General features: G+C 43.6%; 1 protein-coding gene across 2 annotated transcripts in view; it reads left to right on the plus strand.

The window, feature by feature from the left end:
• Positions 1 to 22373, plus strand: part of LOC136863953 (myrosinase 1) — a 132649-nt gene that overhangs the window by 31519 nt on the left and 78757 nt on the right. For both annotated transcript variants that reach the window (XM_067140406.2, XM_068226117.1), the window contains exon 2: positions 12036 to 12190. In XM_067140406.2, coding sequence (XP_066996507.2) covers positions 12043 to 12190 — 148 coding nt within the window. In that variant the 5' untranslated portion in view covers positions 12036 to 12042. The remainder of the gene's footprint in view (positions 1 to 12035; positions 12191 to 22373) is intronic.

Consider the following 22373-nt stretch of genomic DNA (forward strand, 5'->3'; position numbering starts at 1 on the left):
GTAAATATTATTATTATTATTATTATTATTATTATTATTATTATTATTATTATTATTATTATTATTATTATTATTATTATTATTATTATTCCGACAAAATTTTCTGAACTCATACGATATTCGAATTTAAGACATTCACCACGACTACGTTATCGTTATCACCTTCTTAACTTTACTCAATTTGAACACTATCTCAAAGAATATTAATACATTATTTAAACTTCACATTTTATAGTTTCTCGACATGAATGTTACAGCCATGAAGAGTTTCACACGACGACCAGAAATGTAACACATTCGCCTAATCATTATTAAATATTAATTCGATACACACACTGAAAATTTATTGGGACAAACAAATTCTAACTACAACATTGATAAAAATATAGTCACAGACCTGTAATCATAGTCGTCTTGGAGATTCCGGCCACATTTAGCCAGCTTCCCTCGTGCTTAGCCTTTCATGGCTATATTTGACATCATCTTCTTATATATATATATATATATATATATATATATATATATAACTTAAATGTTACACTCGTTATCGGTTAATACCGCAAATGACACACTTTCTGCGCGTTTAACATGCACCGAGCACCCTTCTTAACTAACGACTGCCACTGTTTCCCAGGACCCTGCTTTCGTTCAGCCTACTGCTGGCCAGGTGGTTTCAAATAGATAACAAAAATCAGGCCTCACGGCTAGCCTCCAGACTTTCCTTTGACAATTTCAAACACACACAATTGTAATACAGGGAGAAACTCAGCTACGTATTTTAACCAGATATCTAAACCTTCACAGTTTTCGTCGGCGGCAGCTCAGGAAAATTTCTATCTCCGTCCATTTAATATTCTACTTGTACCATTGACACGAATATATAACAAGTTACTTTGAGAACAAAACCCCGCACTTTCTTGCAGATGAGTGACGTGGGTTTCGCCGTTCAGACCAACAGACAGAATGTGTAAATTAGGTGGAGGGGGTTTCCTTTATACCTTCTGGGAGACACGCCACCCTCTCTACGAGGCTCGATTGCGCAATCTGCTAATTCCACATCCACTGAACCAATTTTCTTGGAATTTATTCCATAAATTCGTACAGAGTTATAATTCATTATGTGTGTTAATTTTATATTTTTCTCATACTTCAACGGGCGTAATGAATTATTTCTGGCATGCAGTTTCACGACTTTTCTTCAGGAAAATGACCTCGCCACGTGTCGCAGACCTGCGAGTAGGACGCCAACTTTCCTCCAGGCTTAACTGCATTTATATTTACCCTGGGGATTCTATCTTCACATATGGTTTATAAATAATTTAGATCCTTTATTCCTGGATTTACCATGTCGCCAAAATCTTTCATTATGAAGGATTTTTCGAAATTGGTAACTTATTCAATACTCGAGGTCCACCGAAGTGTCCCGGCATTTCACGAGCTCGCGGCTCGCTTGTCACGGAGAGCTCGTTCCCACGAGATAGCGAGGCTCTTGAAATAAAAACATGGCTACTCTCAAAAAAGTTGTTTGTAGCTGAAATAAATATTTGGAATTTTTTTCATCGTAGAATTATGGGTTCAGGACAGTTGCACGTAAGTACCACACGCTTCAGATACTCGCGGCTCAATAAGTCCGGTGGCCTAAAGTAGCAGGAGCTTCAGAGAAGAAAATTTTCAGTACAAACTCTCGATGTGTATCCAGCCTCTCTTCTCGTCTCCACCTGGGCAACGGGAAGATCTAGTATAACGGAGAATGCCTCGAGTAATTGAACGAAGAAAATAGTAAATCTTCTTCCTGTGCTTAAACCCAATTTACTGGGGTTGGCACATGTTATTGATTCGGCCCAGTTTACGGGCTGATGCCCTTCTTGTCGCCATCGTTATGTGGAGGGATGTATTTGCCATTCCTGTTTCTGTGGTGGTTAGTAGTGTACTTTGCTTTGTGTATATGAAGAGAACTGTGTTGAGACGAACGTAAATACCCAGTCTCCGAGCCAGAGGAATTAATCTTATGCATGTACAATTCTCGGAACGGCCGGAAATCGAACTTCGGGTCCTTTGAACCGAAAATCAGTACGTTAAACATTCAGCCAAAGGAATCGAGCGAAGAAAAACGAAAATGAACAGTGCAAATTCGTTAATGTGCGGCATCACCAACATCTTGTTCCGTACAAAGCACCATGGGCCTCATAACGCTAGTTTGTAACCCCGACAATATCAAGGGTGTGACACTTTCACTTGCTGCCCTCACACGCCTACAAGATCACCTCTGTTATCAGGCAATGATGAGTAAATTATCTCACACACTTAGCCCCATAAAAATAAATCAATTTCTTCGGTCTTCGCCATACACTAACAGAATATCCACCAGCCTGATGTTACTAGAACGCCTCTGCTCCATTCAGTAACAACAAACAATGCAACGGGAACGTTTACTAACGCTCTGCTGTGAGCGAAACCATAACGTCAAAAAATACTACTCCCCTCCCGCACAATGTTTTAATCCCGTCTAGTGAGTCGTAGAGCGACTCGTTTGGTCTGGTATGAACCTGCAAACAGTGATGGAAAAGTACAAAATACAAGTAATTGGGCTCAATTAGTCAATTGCAATTTCAAATTATAATTACTTTTTCAAAAAGTTATCAGTAAAATTACCAGTACAATTGAGGACCAAAGATGGAAAAGGGTGAAAGTGCCAGAAACATGTTTTCAAGTAAACGCCAATTACAGAGTTCCCGAGCACACAGTGGTACTTTAACCCATCTCTACCAAAGGAGACCAGGAACTCATGATTACCTACGGCCTTTGAAGTGCAAGTATACTACATCCAATACATTTTGTATAATTCTTTCTTTCTTTCTTTCTTAATCTGTTTACCCTCCAGGGTTGGTTTTTCCCTCGGACTCAGCGAAGGATCCCACCTCTACCGCCTTAAGGGCAGTGTCCTGGAGCGTGAGACTTTGGATCGGGGATACAACTGGGGAGGATGACCAGTACCTCGCCCAGGCGGCCTCAACTGCTATGCTGAACAGAGGCCTTGTCGGAGGATATGAAGATTGGAAGGGATAGAGAAGGAAAAGGGAAGGAAGTGGCCATGGTCTTAAGTTAGATACCATTCCGGAATTTGAGACTTTGGATCGGGGATACAACTGGGGAGGATGACCAGTACCTCGCCCAGGCGGCCTCAACTGCTATGCTGAACAGAGGCCTTGTCGGAGGATGTTGTTGTTTGAGTCATCAGTCCATAGACTGGTTTGATGCAGCTCTCCATGCCACCCTATCCTGTGCTAACCTTTTCATTTCTACGTAACTATTGCATACTACATCTGCTCTAATCTGCTTGTCATATTCATATCTTGGTCTACCCCTACCGTTCTTACCCCCTACACTTCCTTCAAAAACCAACTGAACAAGTCCTGGGTGTCTTAAGATGTGTCCTATCATTCTATCTCTTCTTCTCGTCAAATTTAGCCAAATCGATCTCCTCTCACCAATTCGATTCAGTATCTCTTCATTCGTGATTCGATCTATCCATCTCACCTTCAGCATTCTTCTGTAACACCACATTTCAAAAGCTTCTATTCTCTTTCTTTCTGAGCCAGTTATCGTCCATGTTTTACTTCCATACAGTGCCACGCTCCACACGAAAGTCTTCAAAAACATCTTTCTAATTCCGATATCAATGTTTGAAGTGAGCAAATTTCTTTTCTTAAGAAAGCTCTTCCTTGCTTGTGCTAGTCTGCATTTTATGTCTTTGTTACTTCTGCCATCGTTAGTTATTTTACTACCCAAGTAACAATATTCATCTACTTCCTTTAAGACTTCATTTCCTAATCTAATATTTCCTGCATCACCTGCCTTCGTTCGACTGCACTCCATTACTTTTGTTTTGGACTTATTTATTTTCATCTTGTACTCCTTACCCAAGACTTCATCCATACCATTCAGCAACTTCTCGAGATCTTCTGCAGTCTCAGATAAAATAACAATATCATCGGCAAATCTCAAGGTTTTGATTTCCTCTCCTTGGACTGTGATTCCCTTTCCAAATTTCTCTTTGATTTCCTTTACTGCCTGTTCTATGTAAACATTGAAAAGGAGAGGGGACAAACTGCAGCCTTGCCTCACTCCTTTCTGGATTGCTGCTTCTTTTTCAAAACCCTCGATTCTTATCACTGCAGACTGATTTTTATACAGATTGTAGATAATTCTTCGTTCTCGGTATCTGATCCCTATCATCTTCAAAATCATAAATAGCTTGGTCCAATCAACATTATCGAATGCCTTTTCTAGATCTACGAATGCCATGTACGTGGGCTTGTCCTTCTTGATTCGATCCTCTAAGATCAGACGTAAAGTCAGGATAGCTTCACGTGTTCCTACATTTCTTCTGAAGCCAAATTGATCTTCTCCCAACTCAGCTTCAACTTGTTTTTCCATTCTTCTGTAAATAATACGTGTTAAAATTTTGCAGGCATGAGATACTAAACTAATGGTGCAGTAGTTTTCACACCTGTCAGCACCGGCTTTCTTGGGAATAGGTATAACCACATTCTACTGAAAATCGGATGGGACTTCTCCTGTCTCATACATTTTGCAGACTAAATGAAATAACCTTGCCATGCTGGTTTCTCCTAAGGCAGTCAGTAATTCAGAGGGAATGTCATCAATTCCAGGTGCCTTGTTCCTATTGAGGTCACTCACAGCTCTGTCAAACTCTGACCTCAAAATTGGGTCTCCCTTTTCATCAACATCAACAGCCTCTTCATGTTCCAGAACCAAATTATCTACATCTTTACCTTGATACAACTGTTGGATATGCTCCTGCCATCTTTCTGCTTTGTCTTCTTTCCCTAGAAGTGGTTTTCCATCTGAGATCTTAATATTCATACACCTAGATTTCCTTTCTCCAAAGGTTTCCTTGATTTTCCTGTATGCAGCATCTACCTTTCCCAGGACCATACAGCCTTCGACATCCTTGTATTTCTCCTTCAGCCATTCTTCCTTAGCTGCCTTGCACTTTCTATCCACTTCATTCTTTAATCGCCTGTATTCTTTTCTGCCCTCTTCATTTCTAGCATTCTTGTATTTTCGTCGTTCATCAATCAGGTCTAGTATCTCCTGAGTTATCCACTGATTCTTAGTTGATCTTTTCTTCCTTCCTAACATTTCTTCAGCAGCCCTACTGACTTCATTTTTCATGACTCTCCACTCTTCCTCTATAGTGTTTCCTTCAGCCTTTTCATTTAGTCCTTGTGCAACATGTTCCTTGAAACAATCCCTCACATTCTTTTCTTTCAACTTGTCTAGATCCCATCTTTTTGCATTCTTTCCTTTCTTCAATTTCTTCAACTTCAGATGGCATTTCATGACCAACAAGTTGTGGTCAGAGTCCACGTCTGCTCCTGGGAAAGTTTTGCAATCCAACACCTGGTTTCTGTATCTCTGCCTAATCATAATGAAGTCTATTTGATACCTTCCAGTGTCTCCAGGTCTCGTCCACGTATACAGCCGTCGTTTGTGGTGTTTGAACCAAGTATTGGCAAGGACTAAATTATGATCAGTGCAGAATTCAACCAGACGACTTCCTCTTTCGTTCCTTCGTCCCAATCCAAATTCTCCTACTGTACTACCTTCTCTTCCTTGGCCTACCACTGCATTCCAGTCTCCCATCACAATTAGATTCTCGTCACCTTTTACATATTGTATTAAATCTTCTATCTCCTCATATATTCTTTCGATTTCTTCATCATCCGCTGAACTAGTAGGCATATAGACCTGCACTATTGTGGTGGGCATTGGTTTGGTGTCTATCTTGACGACAATAATTCTTTCACTATGCTGGTCGTAGTAGCTTACCCGCTGCCCTATTTTCTTATTAATTATTAAACCAACTCCTGCATTTCCTCTGTTTGATTTTGTGTTGATAATTCGGTAGTCGCCTGACCAAAAATCTTGTTCTTCCTGCCAACGTACTTCACTTATGCCAACTACATCTAACTTTAGCCTATCCATCTCCCTTTTCAGATTCTCTAACCTACCACAACGATTCAAACTTCTAACATTCCACGCTCCGACTCGCAGAATGTCAGTATCCATCTTCCTGATGATCGCCCCCTCTCGTGTAGTCCCCACCCGGAGATCCGAATGGGGGACTAGTTTACCTCCGGAATATTTTACCCGGGAGGAAGCCATCATCAGTACATCATTCATACAGAGAGAGCTGCATGTCCTCGGGGGTTAGTTACGGCTGTAGTTTCCCGTTGCTTTCAGCCGTGTAGCAGTATCAACACAGCTAAGCCATGTTGAGTATTATTACAAGGCCGTATCAGTCAATCATCTAGACTGCCGCCCTTGCAACTACCGAAAGGCTGCTACCCCCCTTTCGATGAACCATTCGTTAGTCTGGTCTCTCAACAGATACCCATCCGATATGGTTGCGCCTGCGGCTCGGCTATCTGCATCATTGGGACACGCAAGTCTCCCCACCGCGGCAAGGTCACATGGTTCGCAGAGGAGGTTGGAAGATTGGAAGGGATAGAGAAAGAAGAGGGAAGGAAGTGGCCATGGTCTTAAGTTAGATACCATTCCGGAATTTGCCTGGAGGAGATGTGGGAAACCACGGAAAAACCACTTCCAGGATGGTTGAGGTGGGAATCGAACCCACCTCTACTCATTTGACCTCCCGAGGCTGCGTGGACCCCGTTCCAGCCCTCGTACCACTTTTCAAATTTCGTGTCCGGCTCCATGGCTAAATGGTTAGCGTGCAGGCCTTTGGTCACAGGGGTCCCAGGTTCGATTCCCGGCAGGGTCGGGAATTTTAACCACCATAGGTTAATTTTTCTGGCACGGGGGCTGGGTGTATATGTCGTCTTCATCATCATTTCATCCTCATCATGACGCACAGGTCGCCTACAGGAGTAAAATCGAAAGACCTGTATCTGGCGAGCCGATCATATCCTCGTACACTCCCGGCACTAAAAGCCATACGACATTTCATTTTTTCAAATTTCGTGGCAGATCCGGGAATCGAGTCCGGTCCTTCGGGGATGGCAGCTAATCACACTAACCACTACACCACAGAGGCGGACATTTCGTATAATTACATAACAATATTTAGCTTCTATAAACTTAATTTCTCTAATTAGATGGCTCAGAAATTAGAAAATACGTGAATGATGGCGCACTGACAAAATGGACAGCGCGATACACTGATATATTTACTCTTCCCCACCAAACTCAGGTGGGCACATTGGACTGTAGCTCAACCCGTTGAACTTCCTACAAACTAAACTAATGACCTCAGGCACATGCACAAGTTACCATCATATAGGCTAGGCTACAGCATGGCTAATACATCCCCTTATTACAAAAAAGCAAATTTTTCACACTTCGGCACTTTCACCCTGTCCGCATCCATGGCTAAATGGTTAACGTGGTGACCTTTGGTTACAGGGGTCCCAGGTTCGATTCCCGGCAGGGTCGGAAAATTTAACCATAATTGGTTAATTTCGCTAGGACGGGGACTGGGTGTATGTGTGTCTTCATCATCATTTCATCCTCATCACGACGCGCAGGTCGCCTACGGGAGTCAAATCGAAAGACCTGCATCTGGCGATCCGAACATGTCCTCGGACACTCCCGGTACTAAAAGCCATACGCCATTTCATTTTTTCATTACTTTCACCCTTTTCCATCTTAGCGGCTACCATCACTAGGTGAGACTAGTCAGACTTTAAAAATGATTACTCCCAAGCCAAATTTGCATGTCAATTTTGTGTTTTAATTATCTTCAGGATAACTAAATCAAAATAAGGGAATGGAAATGTCTTAACCTATTCACTGTCACAAGTTGTTTATTCAGGCTTCATTCTCGAACACGTAACTCCAGTAGGTGGGGCTGCAGAACAACATCCACGGTATAACCTATCTGTCGTCAGAGGCGTCTAAAAGGTAGACCAAGTACTCTCACCTTGGAAGTGAGGGTTGGCGACCACGGTTCCGCTACTTCTACTTACTTGTGTCAGTTTCCTCGGTTTCATCTCTCCTATCAGACCTCCCTTGGTCAACTATTATTCTTTTTTTACAATTTATTTAACGTCGCACAGACACAGATAGGTCTCATGGTGACGATGGAATAGGGAAGGGCAAGGAGTGAAAATGGGAAACCACGGGAAACCTTCTTCAGGGCTGCCGACAGTAGGGTTCGGACCCACTATCTCCCGAATACTGGATACTGGCCGCACTTAAGCGACTGCAGCAAATGAAATGGCGTATGGCTTTTAGTGCCGGGAGTGTCCGAGGACAAGTTCGGCTCGCCAGATCCAGGTCTTTTTGATTCGATGTCCGTAGGCGACCTGCGCGTCGTGGTGATGATGAAATGATGATGACGACGCATACACCCAGCCCCCATGCCAGCGAAATAAACCAATTAAGGTTAAAATTCCCGACACTGCCGGGAATCGAAATCGGGACCCCTGTGATCAAAGGCTAGCACGCTAACCATTTAGTCATGGAGCCGGACAGCGACTGCAGCTATCGAGCTTGATACTATTATTCTTTCCCGACCTCGAAGGTATTAGATTTGCGAGGCCTAGGGTGTCTTTCATTTTCACCCCCTTCGTGGCCCTTCACTTTATTTTTCCGATACTTTCACACTTTGAATTGTCGGACCTTTTGACTAGTGTTAATAGAGGATGGTTGTCCAGCTGTACTTCCTCTTTAAACAATAATCATCACCATCACCATCACGACCTGGTAATACAGTCAACTAGTAACCACGACAACCTGCCAGTAAATTACCGAGTGCGCATCGTATCCTGGAAATATACACTTGGTGCGACACCATGCGAGTGCTGGGCTCCAAAGTTGCTAACCACTCGATGCGATATATTGTTTTCTAGAATGTAACAGTTACTAAAATGTAACGATTACAGTTTTATTTTCAGAAGTAAACTACGAGTAAAAAGTAAATTTTGTGAAAAGTGACGATTGTGAGTAAAAAGTACTAAAAATGTAATCGTTACAAGTAAACAATATTAGTTTTACTCAATTACTTCCCAACTCTGCCTGCAACATTCGCGTGTGGTTACACCGTCCCGCTGCACATCGGCAGTTCGGACTGAAAATTTACTTCTCAGAAGCACCTGTTCGAAGACACAAGGATGTTTTACATTCGGTGCTTAAACCCGCCCGCGGTGTAGAGGGAGTGTGCCTGCCTCTTACCTGGAGGTCCCGGATCCGATTCCCGGCCAGGTCATGGACTTTTACCTGGATCTGAGGGCTGGGTCGAGGTCCACTCAGCCTATGTGATTACAATTGAGGAGCTATCTGACGGTGAGAAGGTGGTCCCGACCTAGAAAGCCAAGAATAACGGCCGAGAGGATTCGACGTGCTGACCACACGACACCTTGTAGTCTGTAGGCCTTCGGGCTGAGCAGCGGTCGTTTGGTACGCCAACGCCTTTCGGGGCTGTTGCGCCATGGGGATTGGATTTTGGCTTAAAGCCGCACATAATAGAGGCGTAACCCACGGAAATAATATTTGCCCCATTTGACATGTGGGAAAGTTGCAAGATAAAGTATTCGTTTTTGTCTCATTTCTGCATGCTTTGACATGGTCAAATACGTCCTGGTCTTCAGAAACATATTTTTACATTTAGTCTAATTATAATAGTGAGGGCTCTTCAATTTTATACTACTATTCTCTTCCGTAGTCGCAAAGATTCAGATAGATCTTACGGTGACGATGGAATAGGAAAGGACTAGAAGTGGGAAAGAAGCGGCCGTGCTCTGGTGTGAAAATGGGAAACCACTGAAAACTATCTTCAGGCCTGCCGACAATGGGGTTCGAAACCACTATCTCCTGAGTGCAAGGTCACACACAGCTGCGTTCCCTTAACCGCACGACCAACTCATTCAATGAGAGATGATTACCTTTTCGGGATTTTTAATAGTTGATTTCGAGAGAGGAACGTATTTAAAATATATTCAAGACCCCTTGACGGATGGTCTCAGTTGGAAGTGATCTTGCAGAATACATCTGACAAAAAACATTCGCGTAGTGCCCGGTCCTCATCTTTTGTATGTAGGCATAATTGATTCATGATCCACTAGATGGCAGGAACGTAGTTTTAGCTGCCCTTACACTGACTCGTCGCAAAGTTACATACTTTGTAACTCACAAACATACTCGATCGGAATAAGAGATTGAGAATTCTGCGATTGCATTTAGTATTGAATTCACTCATAAAATCATTCCTCATTATTCATCAGCTCAAATTCTGAATGCAGACAAATATGGATTTAATAGCACATTCGTGTACAATTTAGCTCATCGTCTTACGTGAAACAAGTGACGCGATTGTTGCCCTCGTGCAACAGAACATGAGAGTCGAATTCCTAACATACAGTATACATAAAACCAAACCAAACCAAAGCCCATGGCACTACAGCCCTTGAAAGGCCTTGGCCTACCAAGCGACCGCTGTTCAGCCCGTAGGCCTGCAGATTACGAGGTGTCGTGTGGTCAGCACGACGAATCCTCTCGGCCGTTATTCTTGGCTTTCTAGACCGGGGCCGCTACCTTACCGTCAGATAGCTCCTCAATTCTAATCACGTAGGCTGAGTGGACCTCGAACCAGCCCTCAGGTCCAGGTAAAAATCCCTGACCTGGCCGGGAATCGAACCCGGGGCCAGCGGGTAAGAGGCAGGCACGCTACCCCTACACCACGGGGCTGGCACAGTATACATAGGGCGTAGAAAATTTTTGTTTCGTAAATTATAGCAGTGAAGAAGGATACAAAAACAAGTATTTTGAACATAGGAACCATATCTTTAGAAAACACCGGGCGATGTATATAGTTTCAGCACTATTCTCTGTTACTCAGACTTGCAAACCCAGTCTATTGGCAAGCAGCAGCTACTAATCCCATATCTCCTCTAATCTATTTGTCATATTCATGACCTGGTCTTCTCCTAACATTTCTACAACCCATAAAGTAAATCAAAACCATATTCGTACAGGTCACGGACTTGGAGGAATGGTATGTAAAAGCTTCCACAATCCGTAACCTCGAGGCTAAGTAGGGTAGAGAGAGTTAGTTCTATGCTCGGTCGGTTCTTCCCCTCATAAATTAACCTGGTGCTCATTTTTAATTTAGCCAGAGTAAATCACAGAATCATTTGCTTCTTCGTAAGAATGTTACTCACCGTAATTCACTCGAAATCCCACCGAACAAATTATGGGTATCACAAACTATGACATTCTTCAGATCCAATTTCATCAGACCGGGCGAGTTGGCCGTGCGGTTAGAGGCGCGCGGCTGTGAGCTTGCATCCGGGAGATAGTTGGTTCGAATCCCACTGTCCGCAACCCTGAAGATGGTTTTCCGTGGTTTTCCATTTTCACACCAGGCAAATGCTGGGGCTGTGCCTTACTTAAGGCCACGGCTACTTCCTTCCAACTCCTAGGCATTTCCTATCCCATCGTTGCCATAAGACCTATCTGTGTCTGTGCGACATAAAGCCACTAGCAAAAAAATAATAATTCGCCAAATCATTCTCCTCTCAACAACTTAATTCATGGAGCGACCTACCAATTCATCATTCAGCATCTCTCTGGAACACCATATTTCAAAGTATTTATTTGTCTTCCTTCTGCACTAGTTTTTGCCCATATTTCGCTTTAATATGCTGCCAAGTCTGAAACATATTTCGATGTGTTATTGCGACGTTAAATGAATACCAAAACTATAATACACCGCAAAGTACTTTAACAGTCTAGTTCTTTTCAGAAATATATCTGAGTGAGACCAAGACATTATGGGGAGTGATAGCCCAGTGGCACAGTCACTGGAATCCCACCAACGCGGCCGTGGTTCGAATTTAGGTCAATGCACGTAGGTTTTAGAGATGAAATGTCACGTCCTTGTGGCTCAGATTCTACGTTAAACTGGAGGTCTTGTGGCTATGATCACCATATCAACAGTCACGTAAAATTGATCAATCTCAGAAAAATGTATTTAATTTTCTTTGCAGGAACGCCATGCATCTTGCAATATGGATGACTTTGTGTATGCTGTGGGAAATGAATGCCATAGGTGTTGGCCACGAAGTCCACGAGTTTCCTCCTAACTTCCATTTCTCTGCTGCTACAGCAGCATATCAGGTGGAGGGGGCATGGAACACTAGTGGTGAGTAAGAAGATGGAGATACTGTATCATTTACGGTTTATTGAAGATACCAAATATGAAAGTTGTAATATTGTTGTAGTTTCTATGAGTAATTAATAAAGTTACTGGCGTGTAATAGAGTACATACTATGGTTTAAGGCAGAGCGATGGATTTTAATTTCGTGAAGAGCGCGGATCGGATTACCGACAGTTTTACTACTCAGTGATCGCCAGCAAGTAATTAACGGAATATAGGCCTACACTCGGACAAATACAGAATTTAGATGTCTCATGGAGATCGGTTACCTTCTGGTGAGTACAAAAGTGAACGTAGGCACTGACAAAGGCAGTAACTCCTACTGCAAGCGCCGTAACAATTCACGCTTTCTGTTAGTTGCTTGTGGACTGGCGTTTCGTGTAAAATAAAATAAAATTCAATTAATACTGATCTACATTCAGGGCAGTCGCCCAGGTGGCAGATTCCCTATCTGTTGTTTTCCTAGCCCTTTCTTAAATGATTTCAATGACATTGGAAATTTATTGAACATCTCCCTTGGTAAATTATTCCAGTCCCTAACTCCCCTTCCTATAAATGAATATTTTCCCCAATTTGTCGTCTTGTATTCCAACTTTATCTTCATATTGTGATCGTTCCTACTTTTAAAGACGCCACTCAAACTTATTCGTCTACTAATGTCATTCCATGCCATTTCTCCGCTGACAGCTCGGAGCATACCACTCAGTCGAGCAGCTCGTCTCCTTTCTCCCACTTCTTTCCAGCCCAAACTTTGCAACATTTTTCTAACGCTACTCTTTTGTCGGAAATCACCCAGAACAAATCGAGCTGCTTTTCTTTGGATTTTTTCCAGTTCTTCACTCAAGTAATCCTGGTGAGGATCCCATACATTGGAATCATACACTAGTTGGGGTCTTACCAGAGAATTATAAGCCCTCTCCTTTACATTCTTACTACAATCCCTAAACACCCTCAAAACCATGTGCAGAAATCTGTATCCTTTATTTACAATCCCATTTATGTGATTACCCCAATGAAGATCTTTCCTTATATTAACACCCAGATACTTACAATGATCCCCAAAAGGAACTTTCACCCCATCAACGCAGTAATTAAAACTCATAGGACTTTTTTCTATTTGTGAAACTCACAACCTGACTTTTAACACCGTTTATCAACATACTATTGCCTGCTGTTTATCTCACAACATTATCGAGGTCATTTTGCAGTTGCTCGCAATCTTGTAACTTATTTATTACTCTATAGAGAATAACATCATCCGCAAACCTCTGATTCCACTCCTTTACTCATATCATTTATATATATATATATATAAGAAAACATACAGGTCCAAAGCAACACGACGTCTGTTGACAGAATTCCAAGTCGTTTTCTGCGAATTGCTACTAGCAAACTCTCCAGTGTGTCGCAGTGACTGTCGGTATTCACCGTCGCTCCCCTGGCGAAGAAATGAACCACCTGGACCACCCTCCCTGCAGTCCCAGCCTGGCACCCACTAATTTCGATCTGTTCGAACCGTTGAAGAAACATATGGATGGTAAGCGATGCAACTTCGATATGCCGTTTTGAATGTCACCATGCATGACGTGGCTTCAGGGACTGGAAGCAGATTTCTTCAATGCCTTGGTGTATCGTTGGAAATAAAGGTCTGCATTCCCCGTTTACGATCGGTCGAACGAAGGTAGCCGTGTCGTTAAGTCCTGCTCCGCTAGTGAGCGTGACTTGTCCGACCGCTTGGCGCTCGATAGTCTGAGCGAACGCACCAGGTTCGGTCCGACTGATTCACATTCGCAGTCACTACGACATTCGTTGTGAACATGAAAGACAGGGTGAAAGTAAAACTTGAGATAAGCAATATGGATTACTAAATTAAGAAAGGATGGAGGGCAAAGGGCAGGAAATTGATCCGATCATAAAATATTCACGTGACGTAGTCATCATGGGTGACTCGATGATACGTTGGAGTGGTGATACTTCAAGGAGGACTGGTAAAAATGTACAGTGTTATCTGGGAATAAAACTTGAACAGCTGTCTCAACAGTTTGAAAGAGTGGAAGATTGCGACGATGTGCAAGTGTTAGTGCTTCATGTAGGGACCACTGATCCTAGAAGAAAGGTGTCAGTAGACTATTTAATGGGAGAGGTATATAAACTGGCGAGTGCAGCAAAATAAAGTTTAAGAATGCGAAGATCATACTTAGTGGCGCAGTGCGAAGGGAGGACGTACCTCTACGGCGTGTGAAGGCTTTGAACGACCGGATGGACTGGAAGTGTCAGCAGCTGAACATTGTGTATGTGGAGACGAATCTGTGGATAGGAGACCGGGACTTCGCGCGGGACGGACTGCACCTTAACAGGCGAGGTTCCTGTGAGCTAGGAAACCTACACGAGAGAGTCATAGAGTCGTTCCGGCAAGGACGTGGAAGACTGGAGTCGGAGGAGGGCTGCCAACTGGAAATGACGACGGGCAATGAGCAGCCACGGATTATAGACTATGGAGGTAAGACCCTAAGACTACTTCAGGTGAATTGTCAAAGCGTGCAAAGTACAATTATTGAATTTTATAGTCTTAGTGAATCATAACGTGTGGATATTGTGATTTGTATAGAGTCACGGCTCAATGGGAATGTAAATAGCAGCGAAGTCAATCAGAGTGATCTCATTATGCAGGGTGTCCCAAAAACACCGACAACGCCTAGTATGTTGTGTGGGAAGGCAAACAGATCCGTTTTCGAGAAGGAACCCATATCCAGAAACGCACGGCTTAGACGCTGCAGAGCATCGAAGTGTGAGATGGGTGTGCGTTTCACTTGTCGTCAATAAATCCACCATGAGTAACACATCGGGTTCATTACAAACGGGGTTCGAACTGTGTACCTCTTACGTCATTGCAGAGCCGACATCGGTGGTGCTGAGCCTCACGCACATGACCCGATACGCGCGGTTTTCTTTAAACATTTCAATTGCTGCGTGGACTCGAGCGATAATGTCCTCCACTGACGTGACAGAAGTGTCATAACACACACCATACTCTTCATACTACCTACGTGCAACTATCCGGCTTCTCGTAGTCGTCTCTCGATGGCCGCGAACGTGGAATGATGTGGGGTACATCTGTTTGGAAAACGTTCCCCATACAATCTTGCAGCAGTTCTACTATTACCGAGCTCGATAGCTGCAATCGCTTAAGTGCGGCCAGTATCCAGTAATCGGGAGATAGTGGGTTCGAGCCTCACTGTCGGCAGCCCTGAAAATGGTTTCCCGTGGTTTCCCATGTTCACACCAGGCAAATACCGGGGCTGTACCTTAATTAAGGCCACGGCCGCTTCCTTCCACTTCCTAGGCCTTTCCTATCCCATCGTCGCCATAAGAGATATCTGTGTCGGTGCGACGTAAAGCAAGTAGCAAAAAAAAAAGTTCTACCATTGCAATCCGCTTTGCCGTATGCAAGCACCATGTCGGTCAACTAGTACATGACGCACTGCTGTTAACAAAGTTATGCACTGACATACTACGGTACACAAGTAACGCAGTAGGATGTGCACCAAGGACTGTGTGGAGGAATGTAACGCATGCGCAGGAATGTTATTAGGCTGAATTTATCCATCTACAGTACACAGATGGCTAAAGTGTTCCATATCTTCCGTACTAAGACACAAAATCTGAACAAACTGTCACAACCGTCCTCAGATTTCGACGCTCTCCAGCGCTCAAACCGTGCATTTCTGGACAGGGGCTCCTTCTTGAAAACCGATCAGTCTGCCATCCCGCACAACATACTAAGCCTTGTCGGTGTTTTGGGGGACACTCTGTATATAGAAGGGACAGAGAGTCTAGAGGTGGCGGAGTATTTACCTGTGCGCGAAAGAACGTAAATAGTTGTTTAAAATGGGTTGATGAGGATCGCGAAATGCTGTGTGTGCAAATCATGGATGAAAGGAATGCCAACCTCATTCAAATAATAGGTATATATAGGGCACCTGGTAACAACTTCTCGGTACTCGATAGGCTGTAGGATGTTACGTGTACAGGAAACAGTATGCAGGTGACATAAATCTTCCGGCCATAAACTGGTCCGGCTAGGCTACGGGGAGTGGCTACAGTCAGGTCGCGGTAAACAAGCTGATGAAGGATGGTGGAATTACCCAAGTAGTAGCCTTTCCTACTAGAGGAAACAACACTCTAGATGTTTATCTTGTAAGACCCGATGACTTACGCATCAGTTGTATGGCACTACCACGAATTAGCGACCACTCTGCTGCAGAATTATATATTAGATATCCCTCAAACACTAAACTAGACAATGAGGAGAAAGTAAACGAATACCAGAACAGTAAAGCTGACGCCTTTATATTCCAAATGTTTCTTTGGTAAGTATTTCCCAGCTGGGCATCACAAGGCGAGCACATAAACGTAATGTGGGATAACTTCGTTGATATTATTAATGGGGCTTTTGAGCAGTTTGTGCCCCTTAAATTACTAAAACGGAACCCAGATCACGAATACTGCAATAGCAAAATTAGGAGCCTTAAAAGGAAAGTAAGGGAAGCGTACAATAAAAGACAATTTAGTTCGGAGCATATAAATAGCTGTCCAAAGAACTTGCTTCTGAAAATAAAGCTGCTAATGATAAATATATGAAAGGTATACTTTCTTCCAGGGAAAATGGGCGGAAAAATATCTCAAGTACACTGACTGACAGAGCAAATGCAACACCAAGAAGGAGTGGTTCGAAAGGGATGAAAGTTGGGGAAAAAACAGAGACGGCACGGACGAATAATTGATGTTTATTTCAAACCGATATGCAGGTTACACAATGCGCACGGCATCAACTCAGTAGGATGTAGGACCACCGCGAGCGGCGATGCACGCAGAAACACGTCGAGGTACAGAGTCAATAAGAGTGCGGATGGTGTCCTGAGGGATGGTTCTCCATTCTCTGTCAACCATTTGCCACAGTTGGTCGTCCGTACGAGGCTGGGGCAGAGTTTGCAAACGGCGTCCAATGAGATCCCACACGTGTTCGATTGGTGAGAGATCCGGAGAGTACGATGGCCACGGAAGCATCTGTACACCTCGTAGAGCCTGTTGGGAGATGCGAGCAGTGTGTGGGCGGGCATTATTCTGCTGAAACAGAGCATTGGGCAGCCCCTGAAGGTACGGGAGTGCCACCGGCCGCAGCACATGCTGCACGTAGCGGTGGGCATTTAACGTGCCTGAATACGCACTAGAGGTGACGTGGAATCATACGCAATAGCGCCCCAAACCATGATGCCGCGTTGTCTAGCGGTAGGGCGCTCCACAGTTACTGCCGGATTTGACCTTTCTCCACGCCGACGCCACACTCGTCTGCGGTGACTATCACTGACAGAACAGAAGCGTGACTCATCGGAGAACACGACGTTCCGCCATTCCCTCATCCAAGTCGCTCTAGCCCGGCACCATGCCAGGCGTGCACGTCTATGCTGTGGAGTCAATGGTAGTCTTCTGAGCGGACGCCGGGAGTGCAGGCCTCCTTCAACCAATCGACGGGAAATTGTTCTGGTCGATATTGGAACAGCCAGGGTGTCTTGCACATGCTGAAGAATGGCGGTTGACGTGGCGTGCGGGGCTGCCACCGCTTGGCGGCGGATGCGCCGATCCTCGCGTGCTGACGTCACTCGGGCTGCGCCTGGACCCCCCGCACGTGCCACATGTCCCTGCGCCAATCATCTTCGCCACAGGCGCTGCACCGTGGACACATCCCTATGGGTATCGGCTGCGATTTGACGAAGCGACCAACCTGCCCTTCTCAGCCCGATCACCATACCCCTCGTAAAGTCGTCTGTCTGCTGGAAATGCCTCCGTTGACGGCGGCCTGGCATTCTTAGCTATACACGTGTCCTGTGGTACACGACAACACGTTTTACAATGACTGTCGGCTGAGAAATCACGGTACGAAGTGGGCCATTCACCAACGCCGTGTCTCATTTATCGTTCGCTACGTGCGCAGCACAGCGGCGCATTTCACATCATGAGCATACCTCAGTGACGTCAGTCTACCCTGCAATTGGCATAAAGTTCTGACCACTCCTTCTTGGTGTTGCATTTGCTCTGTCAGTCAGTGTATGTTAGGAAAAGGAAAGGAGCCAGCCATGATGTGTCAATGATAATGTCCGGAGAAGAAGAGGTAATTACTGACGATCTACTAATAGTTAATGCATTAAATTATTGGTATAGGAACGTAATTAATAAGCAGAATAGTCTGGCCATAGACATTATCGATAACAATGATTGTTCTCTCTTCCAAATCAGCCTATAAACATGCAGGAACCGGGCGAGTTGGCCGAGCGGTTAGGAGCGCGCAGCTATGAGCTCGTATCCAGGAGACAGTGGGTTTGAATCTCACTGTCTTGGATCGAACGCTCTGGTAGAGAGTGACTCATGCAAGTTCCTAGGAATCCACGTAAAGCGACATCTAAAATGGGATACCCACGTAGGAAATGTGATTACTAAAGCGCACAAGTCCTTACACTTCATGAAGAGGGTGCTAAAGGGCAGCTGTAGCCAGGCGAAGGCGGAGGGCTATATATCACTCATTAGGCTAGTCCTGGAATATGAAGCAGCCGTATGGGATCCGTACCAAAGAGGACTCACTAAGGAACTTGAGATGGTAGAGCGAAATGATGCAAGATTCGTGCTTAACGATTTCAATCCTAGAAGTAATGTGACAAGTATGATAGAAAAACTTGCGTGGGAGACACTGGGGACTAGAAGGAAACGAACACGGTTATGTGCCATGTATACACGAATAAGCCAGCTTGGGGAGAGTTGAACAGTCTACTCAGAAAAGCCCTGTTACATAAGTAGAACGGATCATCCGCATAAAGTAAAAGGTATATCGCAGAAAACTAACAATGGTAAATATTCGTTCGTAAATCGGGAAATTGACTGGAATGCACACCTGCAGCTCTCCTAGAGCCTTTTCCCAAAAATATAAGATGCTTCAAGAATAGACTCCAACATTCTGTAAATTGTGTGTGAATGTATACGTGATGGTGTCATATTTTAGTGGACTGTAAATTGTAGTATTAAGGCATTTGAATTATTTAATGTGTGTGTGTATTTGTATATGAACATGTTGTATTTACAGTGCTATATTAATAGTTGGTAATTGGGCCGCTCAATTTACTGAAGGTCATAGTGTAAAAGTTTGAAATACTTAAGGTACGTGGGAATTTTAATGTGTCGGTGTTTTAATGTTAAGCTAGTAGTATGTTCAACCCACAGTATTGTAATTCGTAGTAATAAGCCCTGTAAATACTTAAGTTGTATGTGAATTTGTATATGATGATGCTGGATTTAGAATGTTAAACTAGTAGTAGTATTTCTTGTAATATTTTCTTTCCAGGGAATTGCTTATTGTACTTTTGTTGTTGTTGTTGTTGTTGTTGTAAGTCATAGTGTAAAATTTTGTAATACTTAAGGTTCGTGAGAATTTGTAAATGACGGTGTTGTAATGTTAAGTAAGTAAGTGAGTGAGTGAGTGAGTGAGTAACCTTTATTTTTCTCTTGACCTTACAGTTTTACAACCTAATCGCTCTCAAAGGAGAAAAATAGAAACCAACAATTAGAAAACCAATCAAAACTAGGAAAAATTAAAAGCAAAAACAATCGAACGAAGACAACATCAGACAATACACTATAAATATACAATAATACCCCACGCTAGTGGATAAAACAAAACTGAACATAGAAACAAAAGAAAAGAAAAAGAAAAAAACACTGGCATCGCGGCAAACTATACTGAATACGAAACAAAAATACAAAATAATGACATCATGGCAACACGAGGTTAACTACCTCACTTCCTGGGTATGTAACTCAATCACACCTGAACTATCATAATACATATGCTAGGATGCCTCCTTCTGGTGACACATGCCATCACCTTTCCCCACTGCTCGCCAGTAGTGAGGGCCACCATTTCGTCTGTGCTGAGTAGCGAAATTTAACGCTCTACCTGTGTCATGATAAACCACTATCTGGTTCGTTATCCTCTTGACACAACTGAGAATTAGCCTTTAAGGCGGCTGTACATCTGCATCTAATTCTGGTAAAAAAACTACACAAATTACCAGCACACTTCCATTCAGATACTAACCATCTCAAAAGCTTATCTCCATTGCACGGATGAGCAATCCACTTCAACTGCTGTTCATTAAACACCCGCCTCTCTTCAATCGTTTCTTTACATACTGTCAGCAAATGAAAGTCCTTTCTCTCGTCACCACGGAATACACACAACGTTTTTTTTTTTAACTTCGTCCAACCTTTATTCATATATAAACCTAAAAACCACCAAATTAAACCTCTCCCCACCGTCCTATTTACATTTACCACTCTCAAATTCACCATCTGATTAACCCTCAGAAACATCTTTAGGGTAGCCCTCTTCATCCATTCGACTACCAGCACTTGTTCAGCAATATCTCTCGCCCTCTTAATCACGTGTTTCCAATACGTACCCCTACTCCTCCCCCATTCACTATTATAAAACTCACCTAACCCGAGTCTATCTAAGGCATTCTTCACCTTGTCCGCCCAGTAATCCCCATAATTGCACTTCATTTGACACTGGTAAGCCGACTGCAGAATAAGACCCCCTCCATCTTCTCTCAATCTCCGCCATTAACCAAGCACTCTTTTTAAAATGTCAATTTTGATATACTCATGTTAAGCTAGTAGTAAGCTGAACCTATAGTATAGTAAGCCGTAGTGTTAAGTACTGTAAACACTTAAGTTGTGTGTGAATTTGTATATGACGATGCTGGATTTAGAATGTTAAACTAGTTGTATTTCTTGTAATATTTTCTCTCCGTCGAATTGGTTGTTGTACTCTAATAAATAGTAATGTTATTGGCTTTACGTCCCACTAACTACTTTTACGGTTTTCGTAGACGCCGAGGTGCCGGAATTTAGTCCCAAACTATTTCTTTTACGTGGCGGTAAATCTACCAACACGAGGCTGAGCACCTTCAAATACCACCGGACTGAGCCAGGACCAAACCTGCCAAGTAGAGGTCAGAAGGCCAGCGCGTCAATCATCTGAGCCACTCAGCCCGGCTTTTGTCCTTTTGTTGTTGTAGCTGTAGTTGTCGTTTTGTTGTTGTTGTTGTTATTGTGTAATTATGTTTTAAATTTACTTTATTATCACACTACTGTAAGTGATCATTGCCACCGGGATATTCCCCAACTGCGATGTATTTGTTTATAATAATGTGTACATACGCACATTGTGCATATTGATATTGATACCAGCAAACTGTAGGAATACTTCTCACTAGTAACAACTGCGAATGGTCAACATGCAGGATATGTGACATGTAAATGTTATGGTCCGCTTCTGTGGTGTAATGGTTAGTGTGATTAGCTGCGACCCCCGGAGGCCCGAATTCGATTCCTGGTTCTGCCATGAAATTTCAAAAGTGGTACGAGGACTGGAACAGGGTCCACTCAGCCTCGGGAGGTCAAATGAGTAGAGGGGTGTTCGATTCCCACCTCATCCATCCTCGAAGTGGTTTCCGTGGTTTCCCACTTCTCCAGGCAAATGCCGGGATGGTACCTAACTCAAGGCCACGGCGCTTCCTTCCCTCTTCCTTGTCTATCCTTTCCAATCTTCCCATCCGCCCAAGGCCCCTGTTCAGCATAGCAGGTGAGGTCGCCTGGGCGAGGTTCTGGTCGTCCTCCGCAGTTGTATCCCCCGGCCCAGAGTTTGGAGTTCCAGGACACTGTCCTTGAGTGAGGCGGTAGAGGTGGGATCCCGCGCTGAGTCCGAGGGAAAACCAACCCTGGAGGGTAAACAGATAAAAAAAGAAGAAGAAGTTAATGTTGTGCCTTCTTATAGACTTCTGCATCTACTACCTCACATATGAAAGCACACGAATGTAAATCGCGGCCGAATACAGTGCGTCCATCAAATACAGTACCATACCACAAGATATCAAACAAAACATTGCAAAATCTGTTCAACAGATCTCCGACCCTTTATGGTTGTTTCGGGAATAGGTTTCTAGATCTATGTCAGGCGCGAACCATGGACGAGTAAACGCTGCCGATATTTTTACTACAAACATTTATTTATTAAAAGATCGCGATAATGATCCTCTTGCATAGTGGAGAAATAAC

Source organism: Anabrus simplex, chromosome 2 (genome assembly GCF_040414725.1).
Source record: "Anabrus simplex isolate iqAnaSimp1 chromosome 2, ASM4041472v1, whole genome shotgun sequence".
NCBI lineage: Eukaryota > Metazoa > Arthropoda > Insecta > Orthoptera > Tettigoniidae > Anabrus > Anabrus simplex.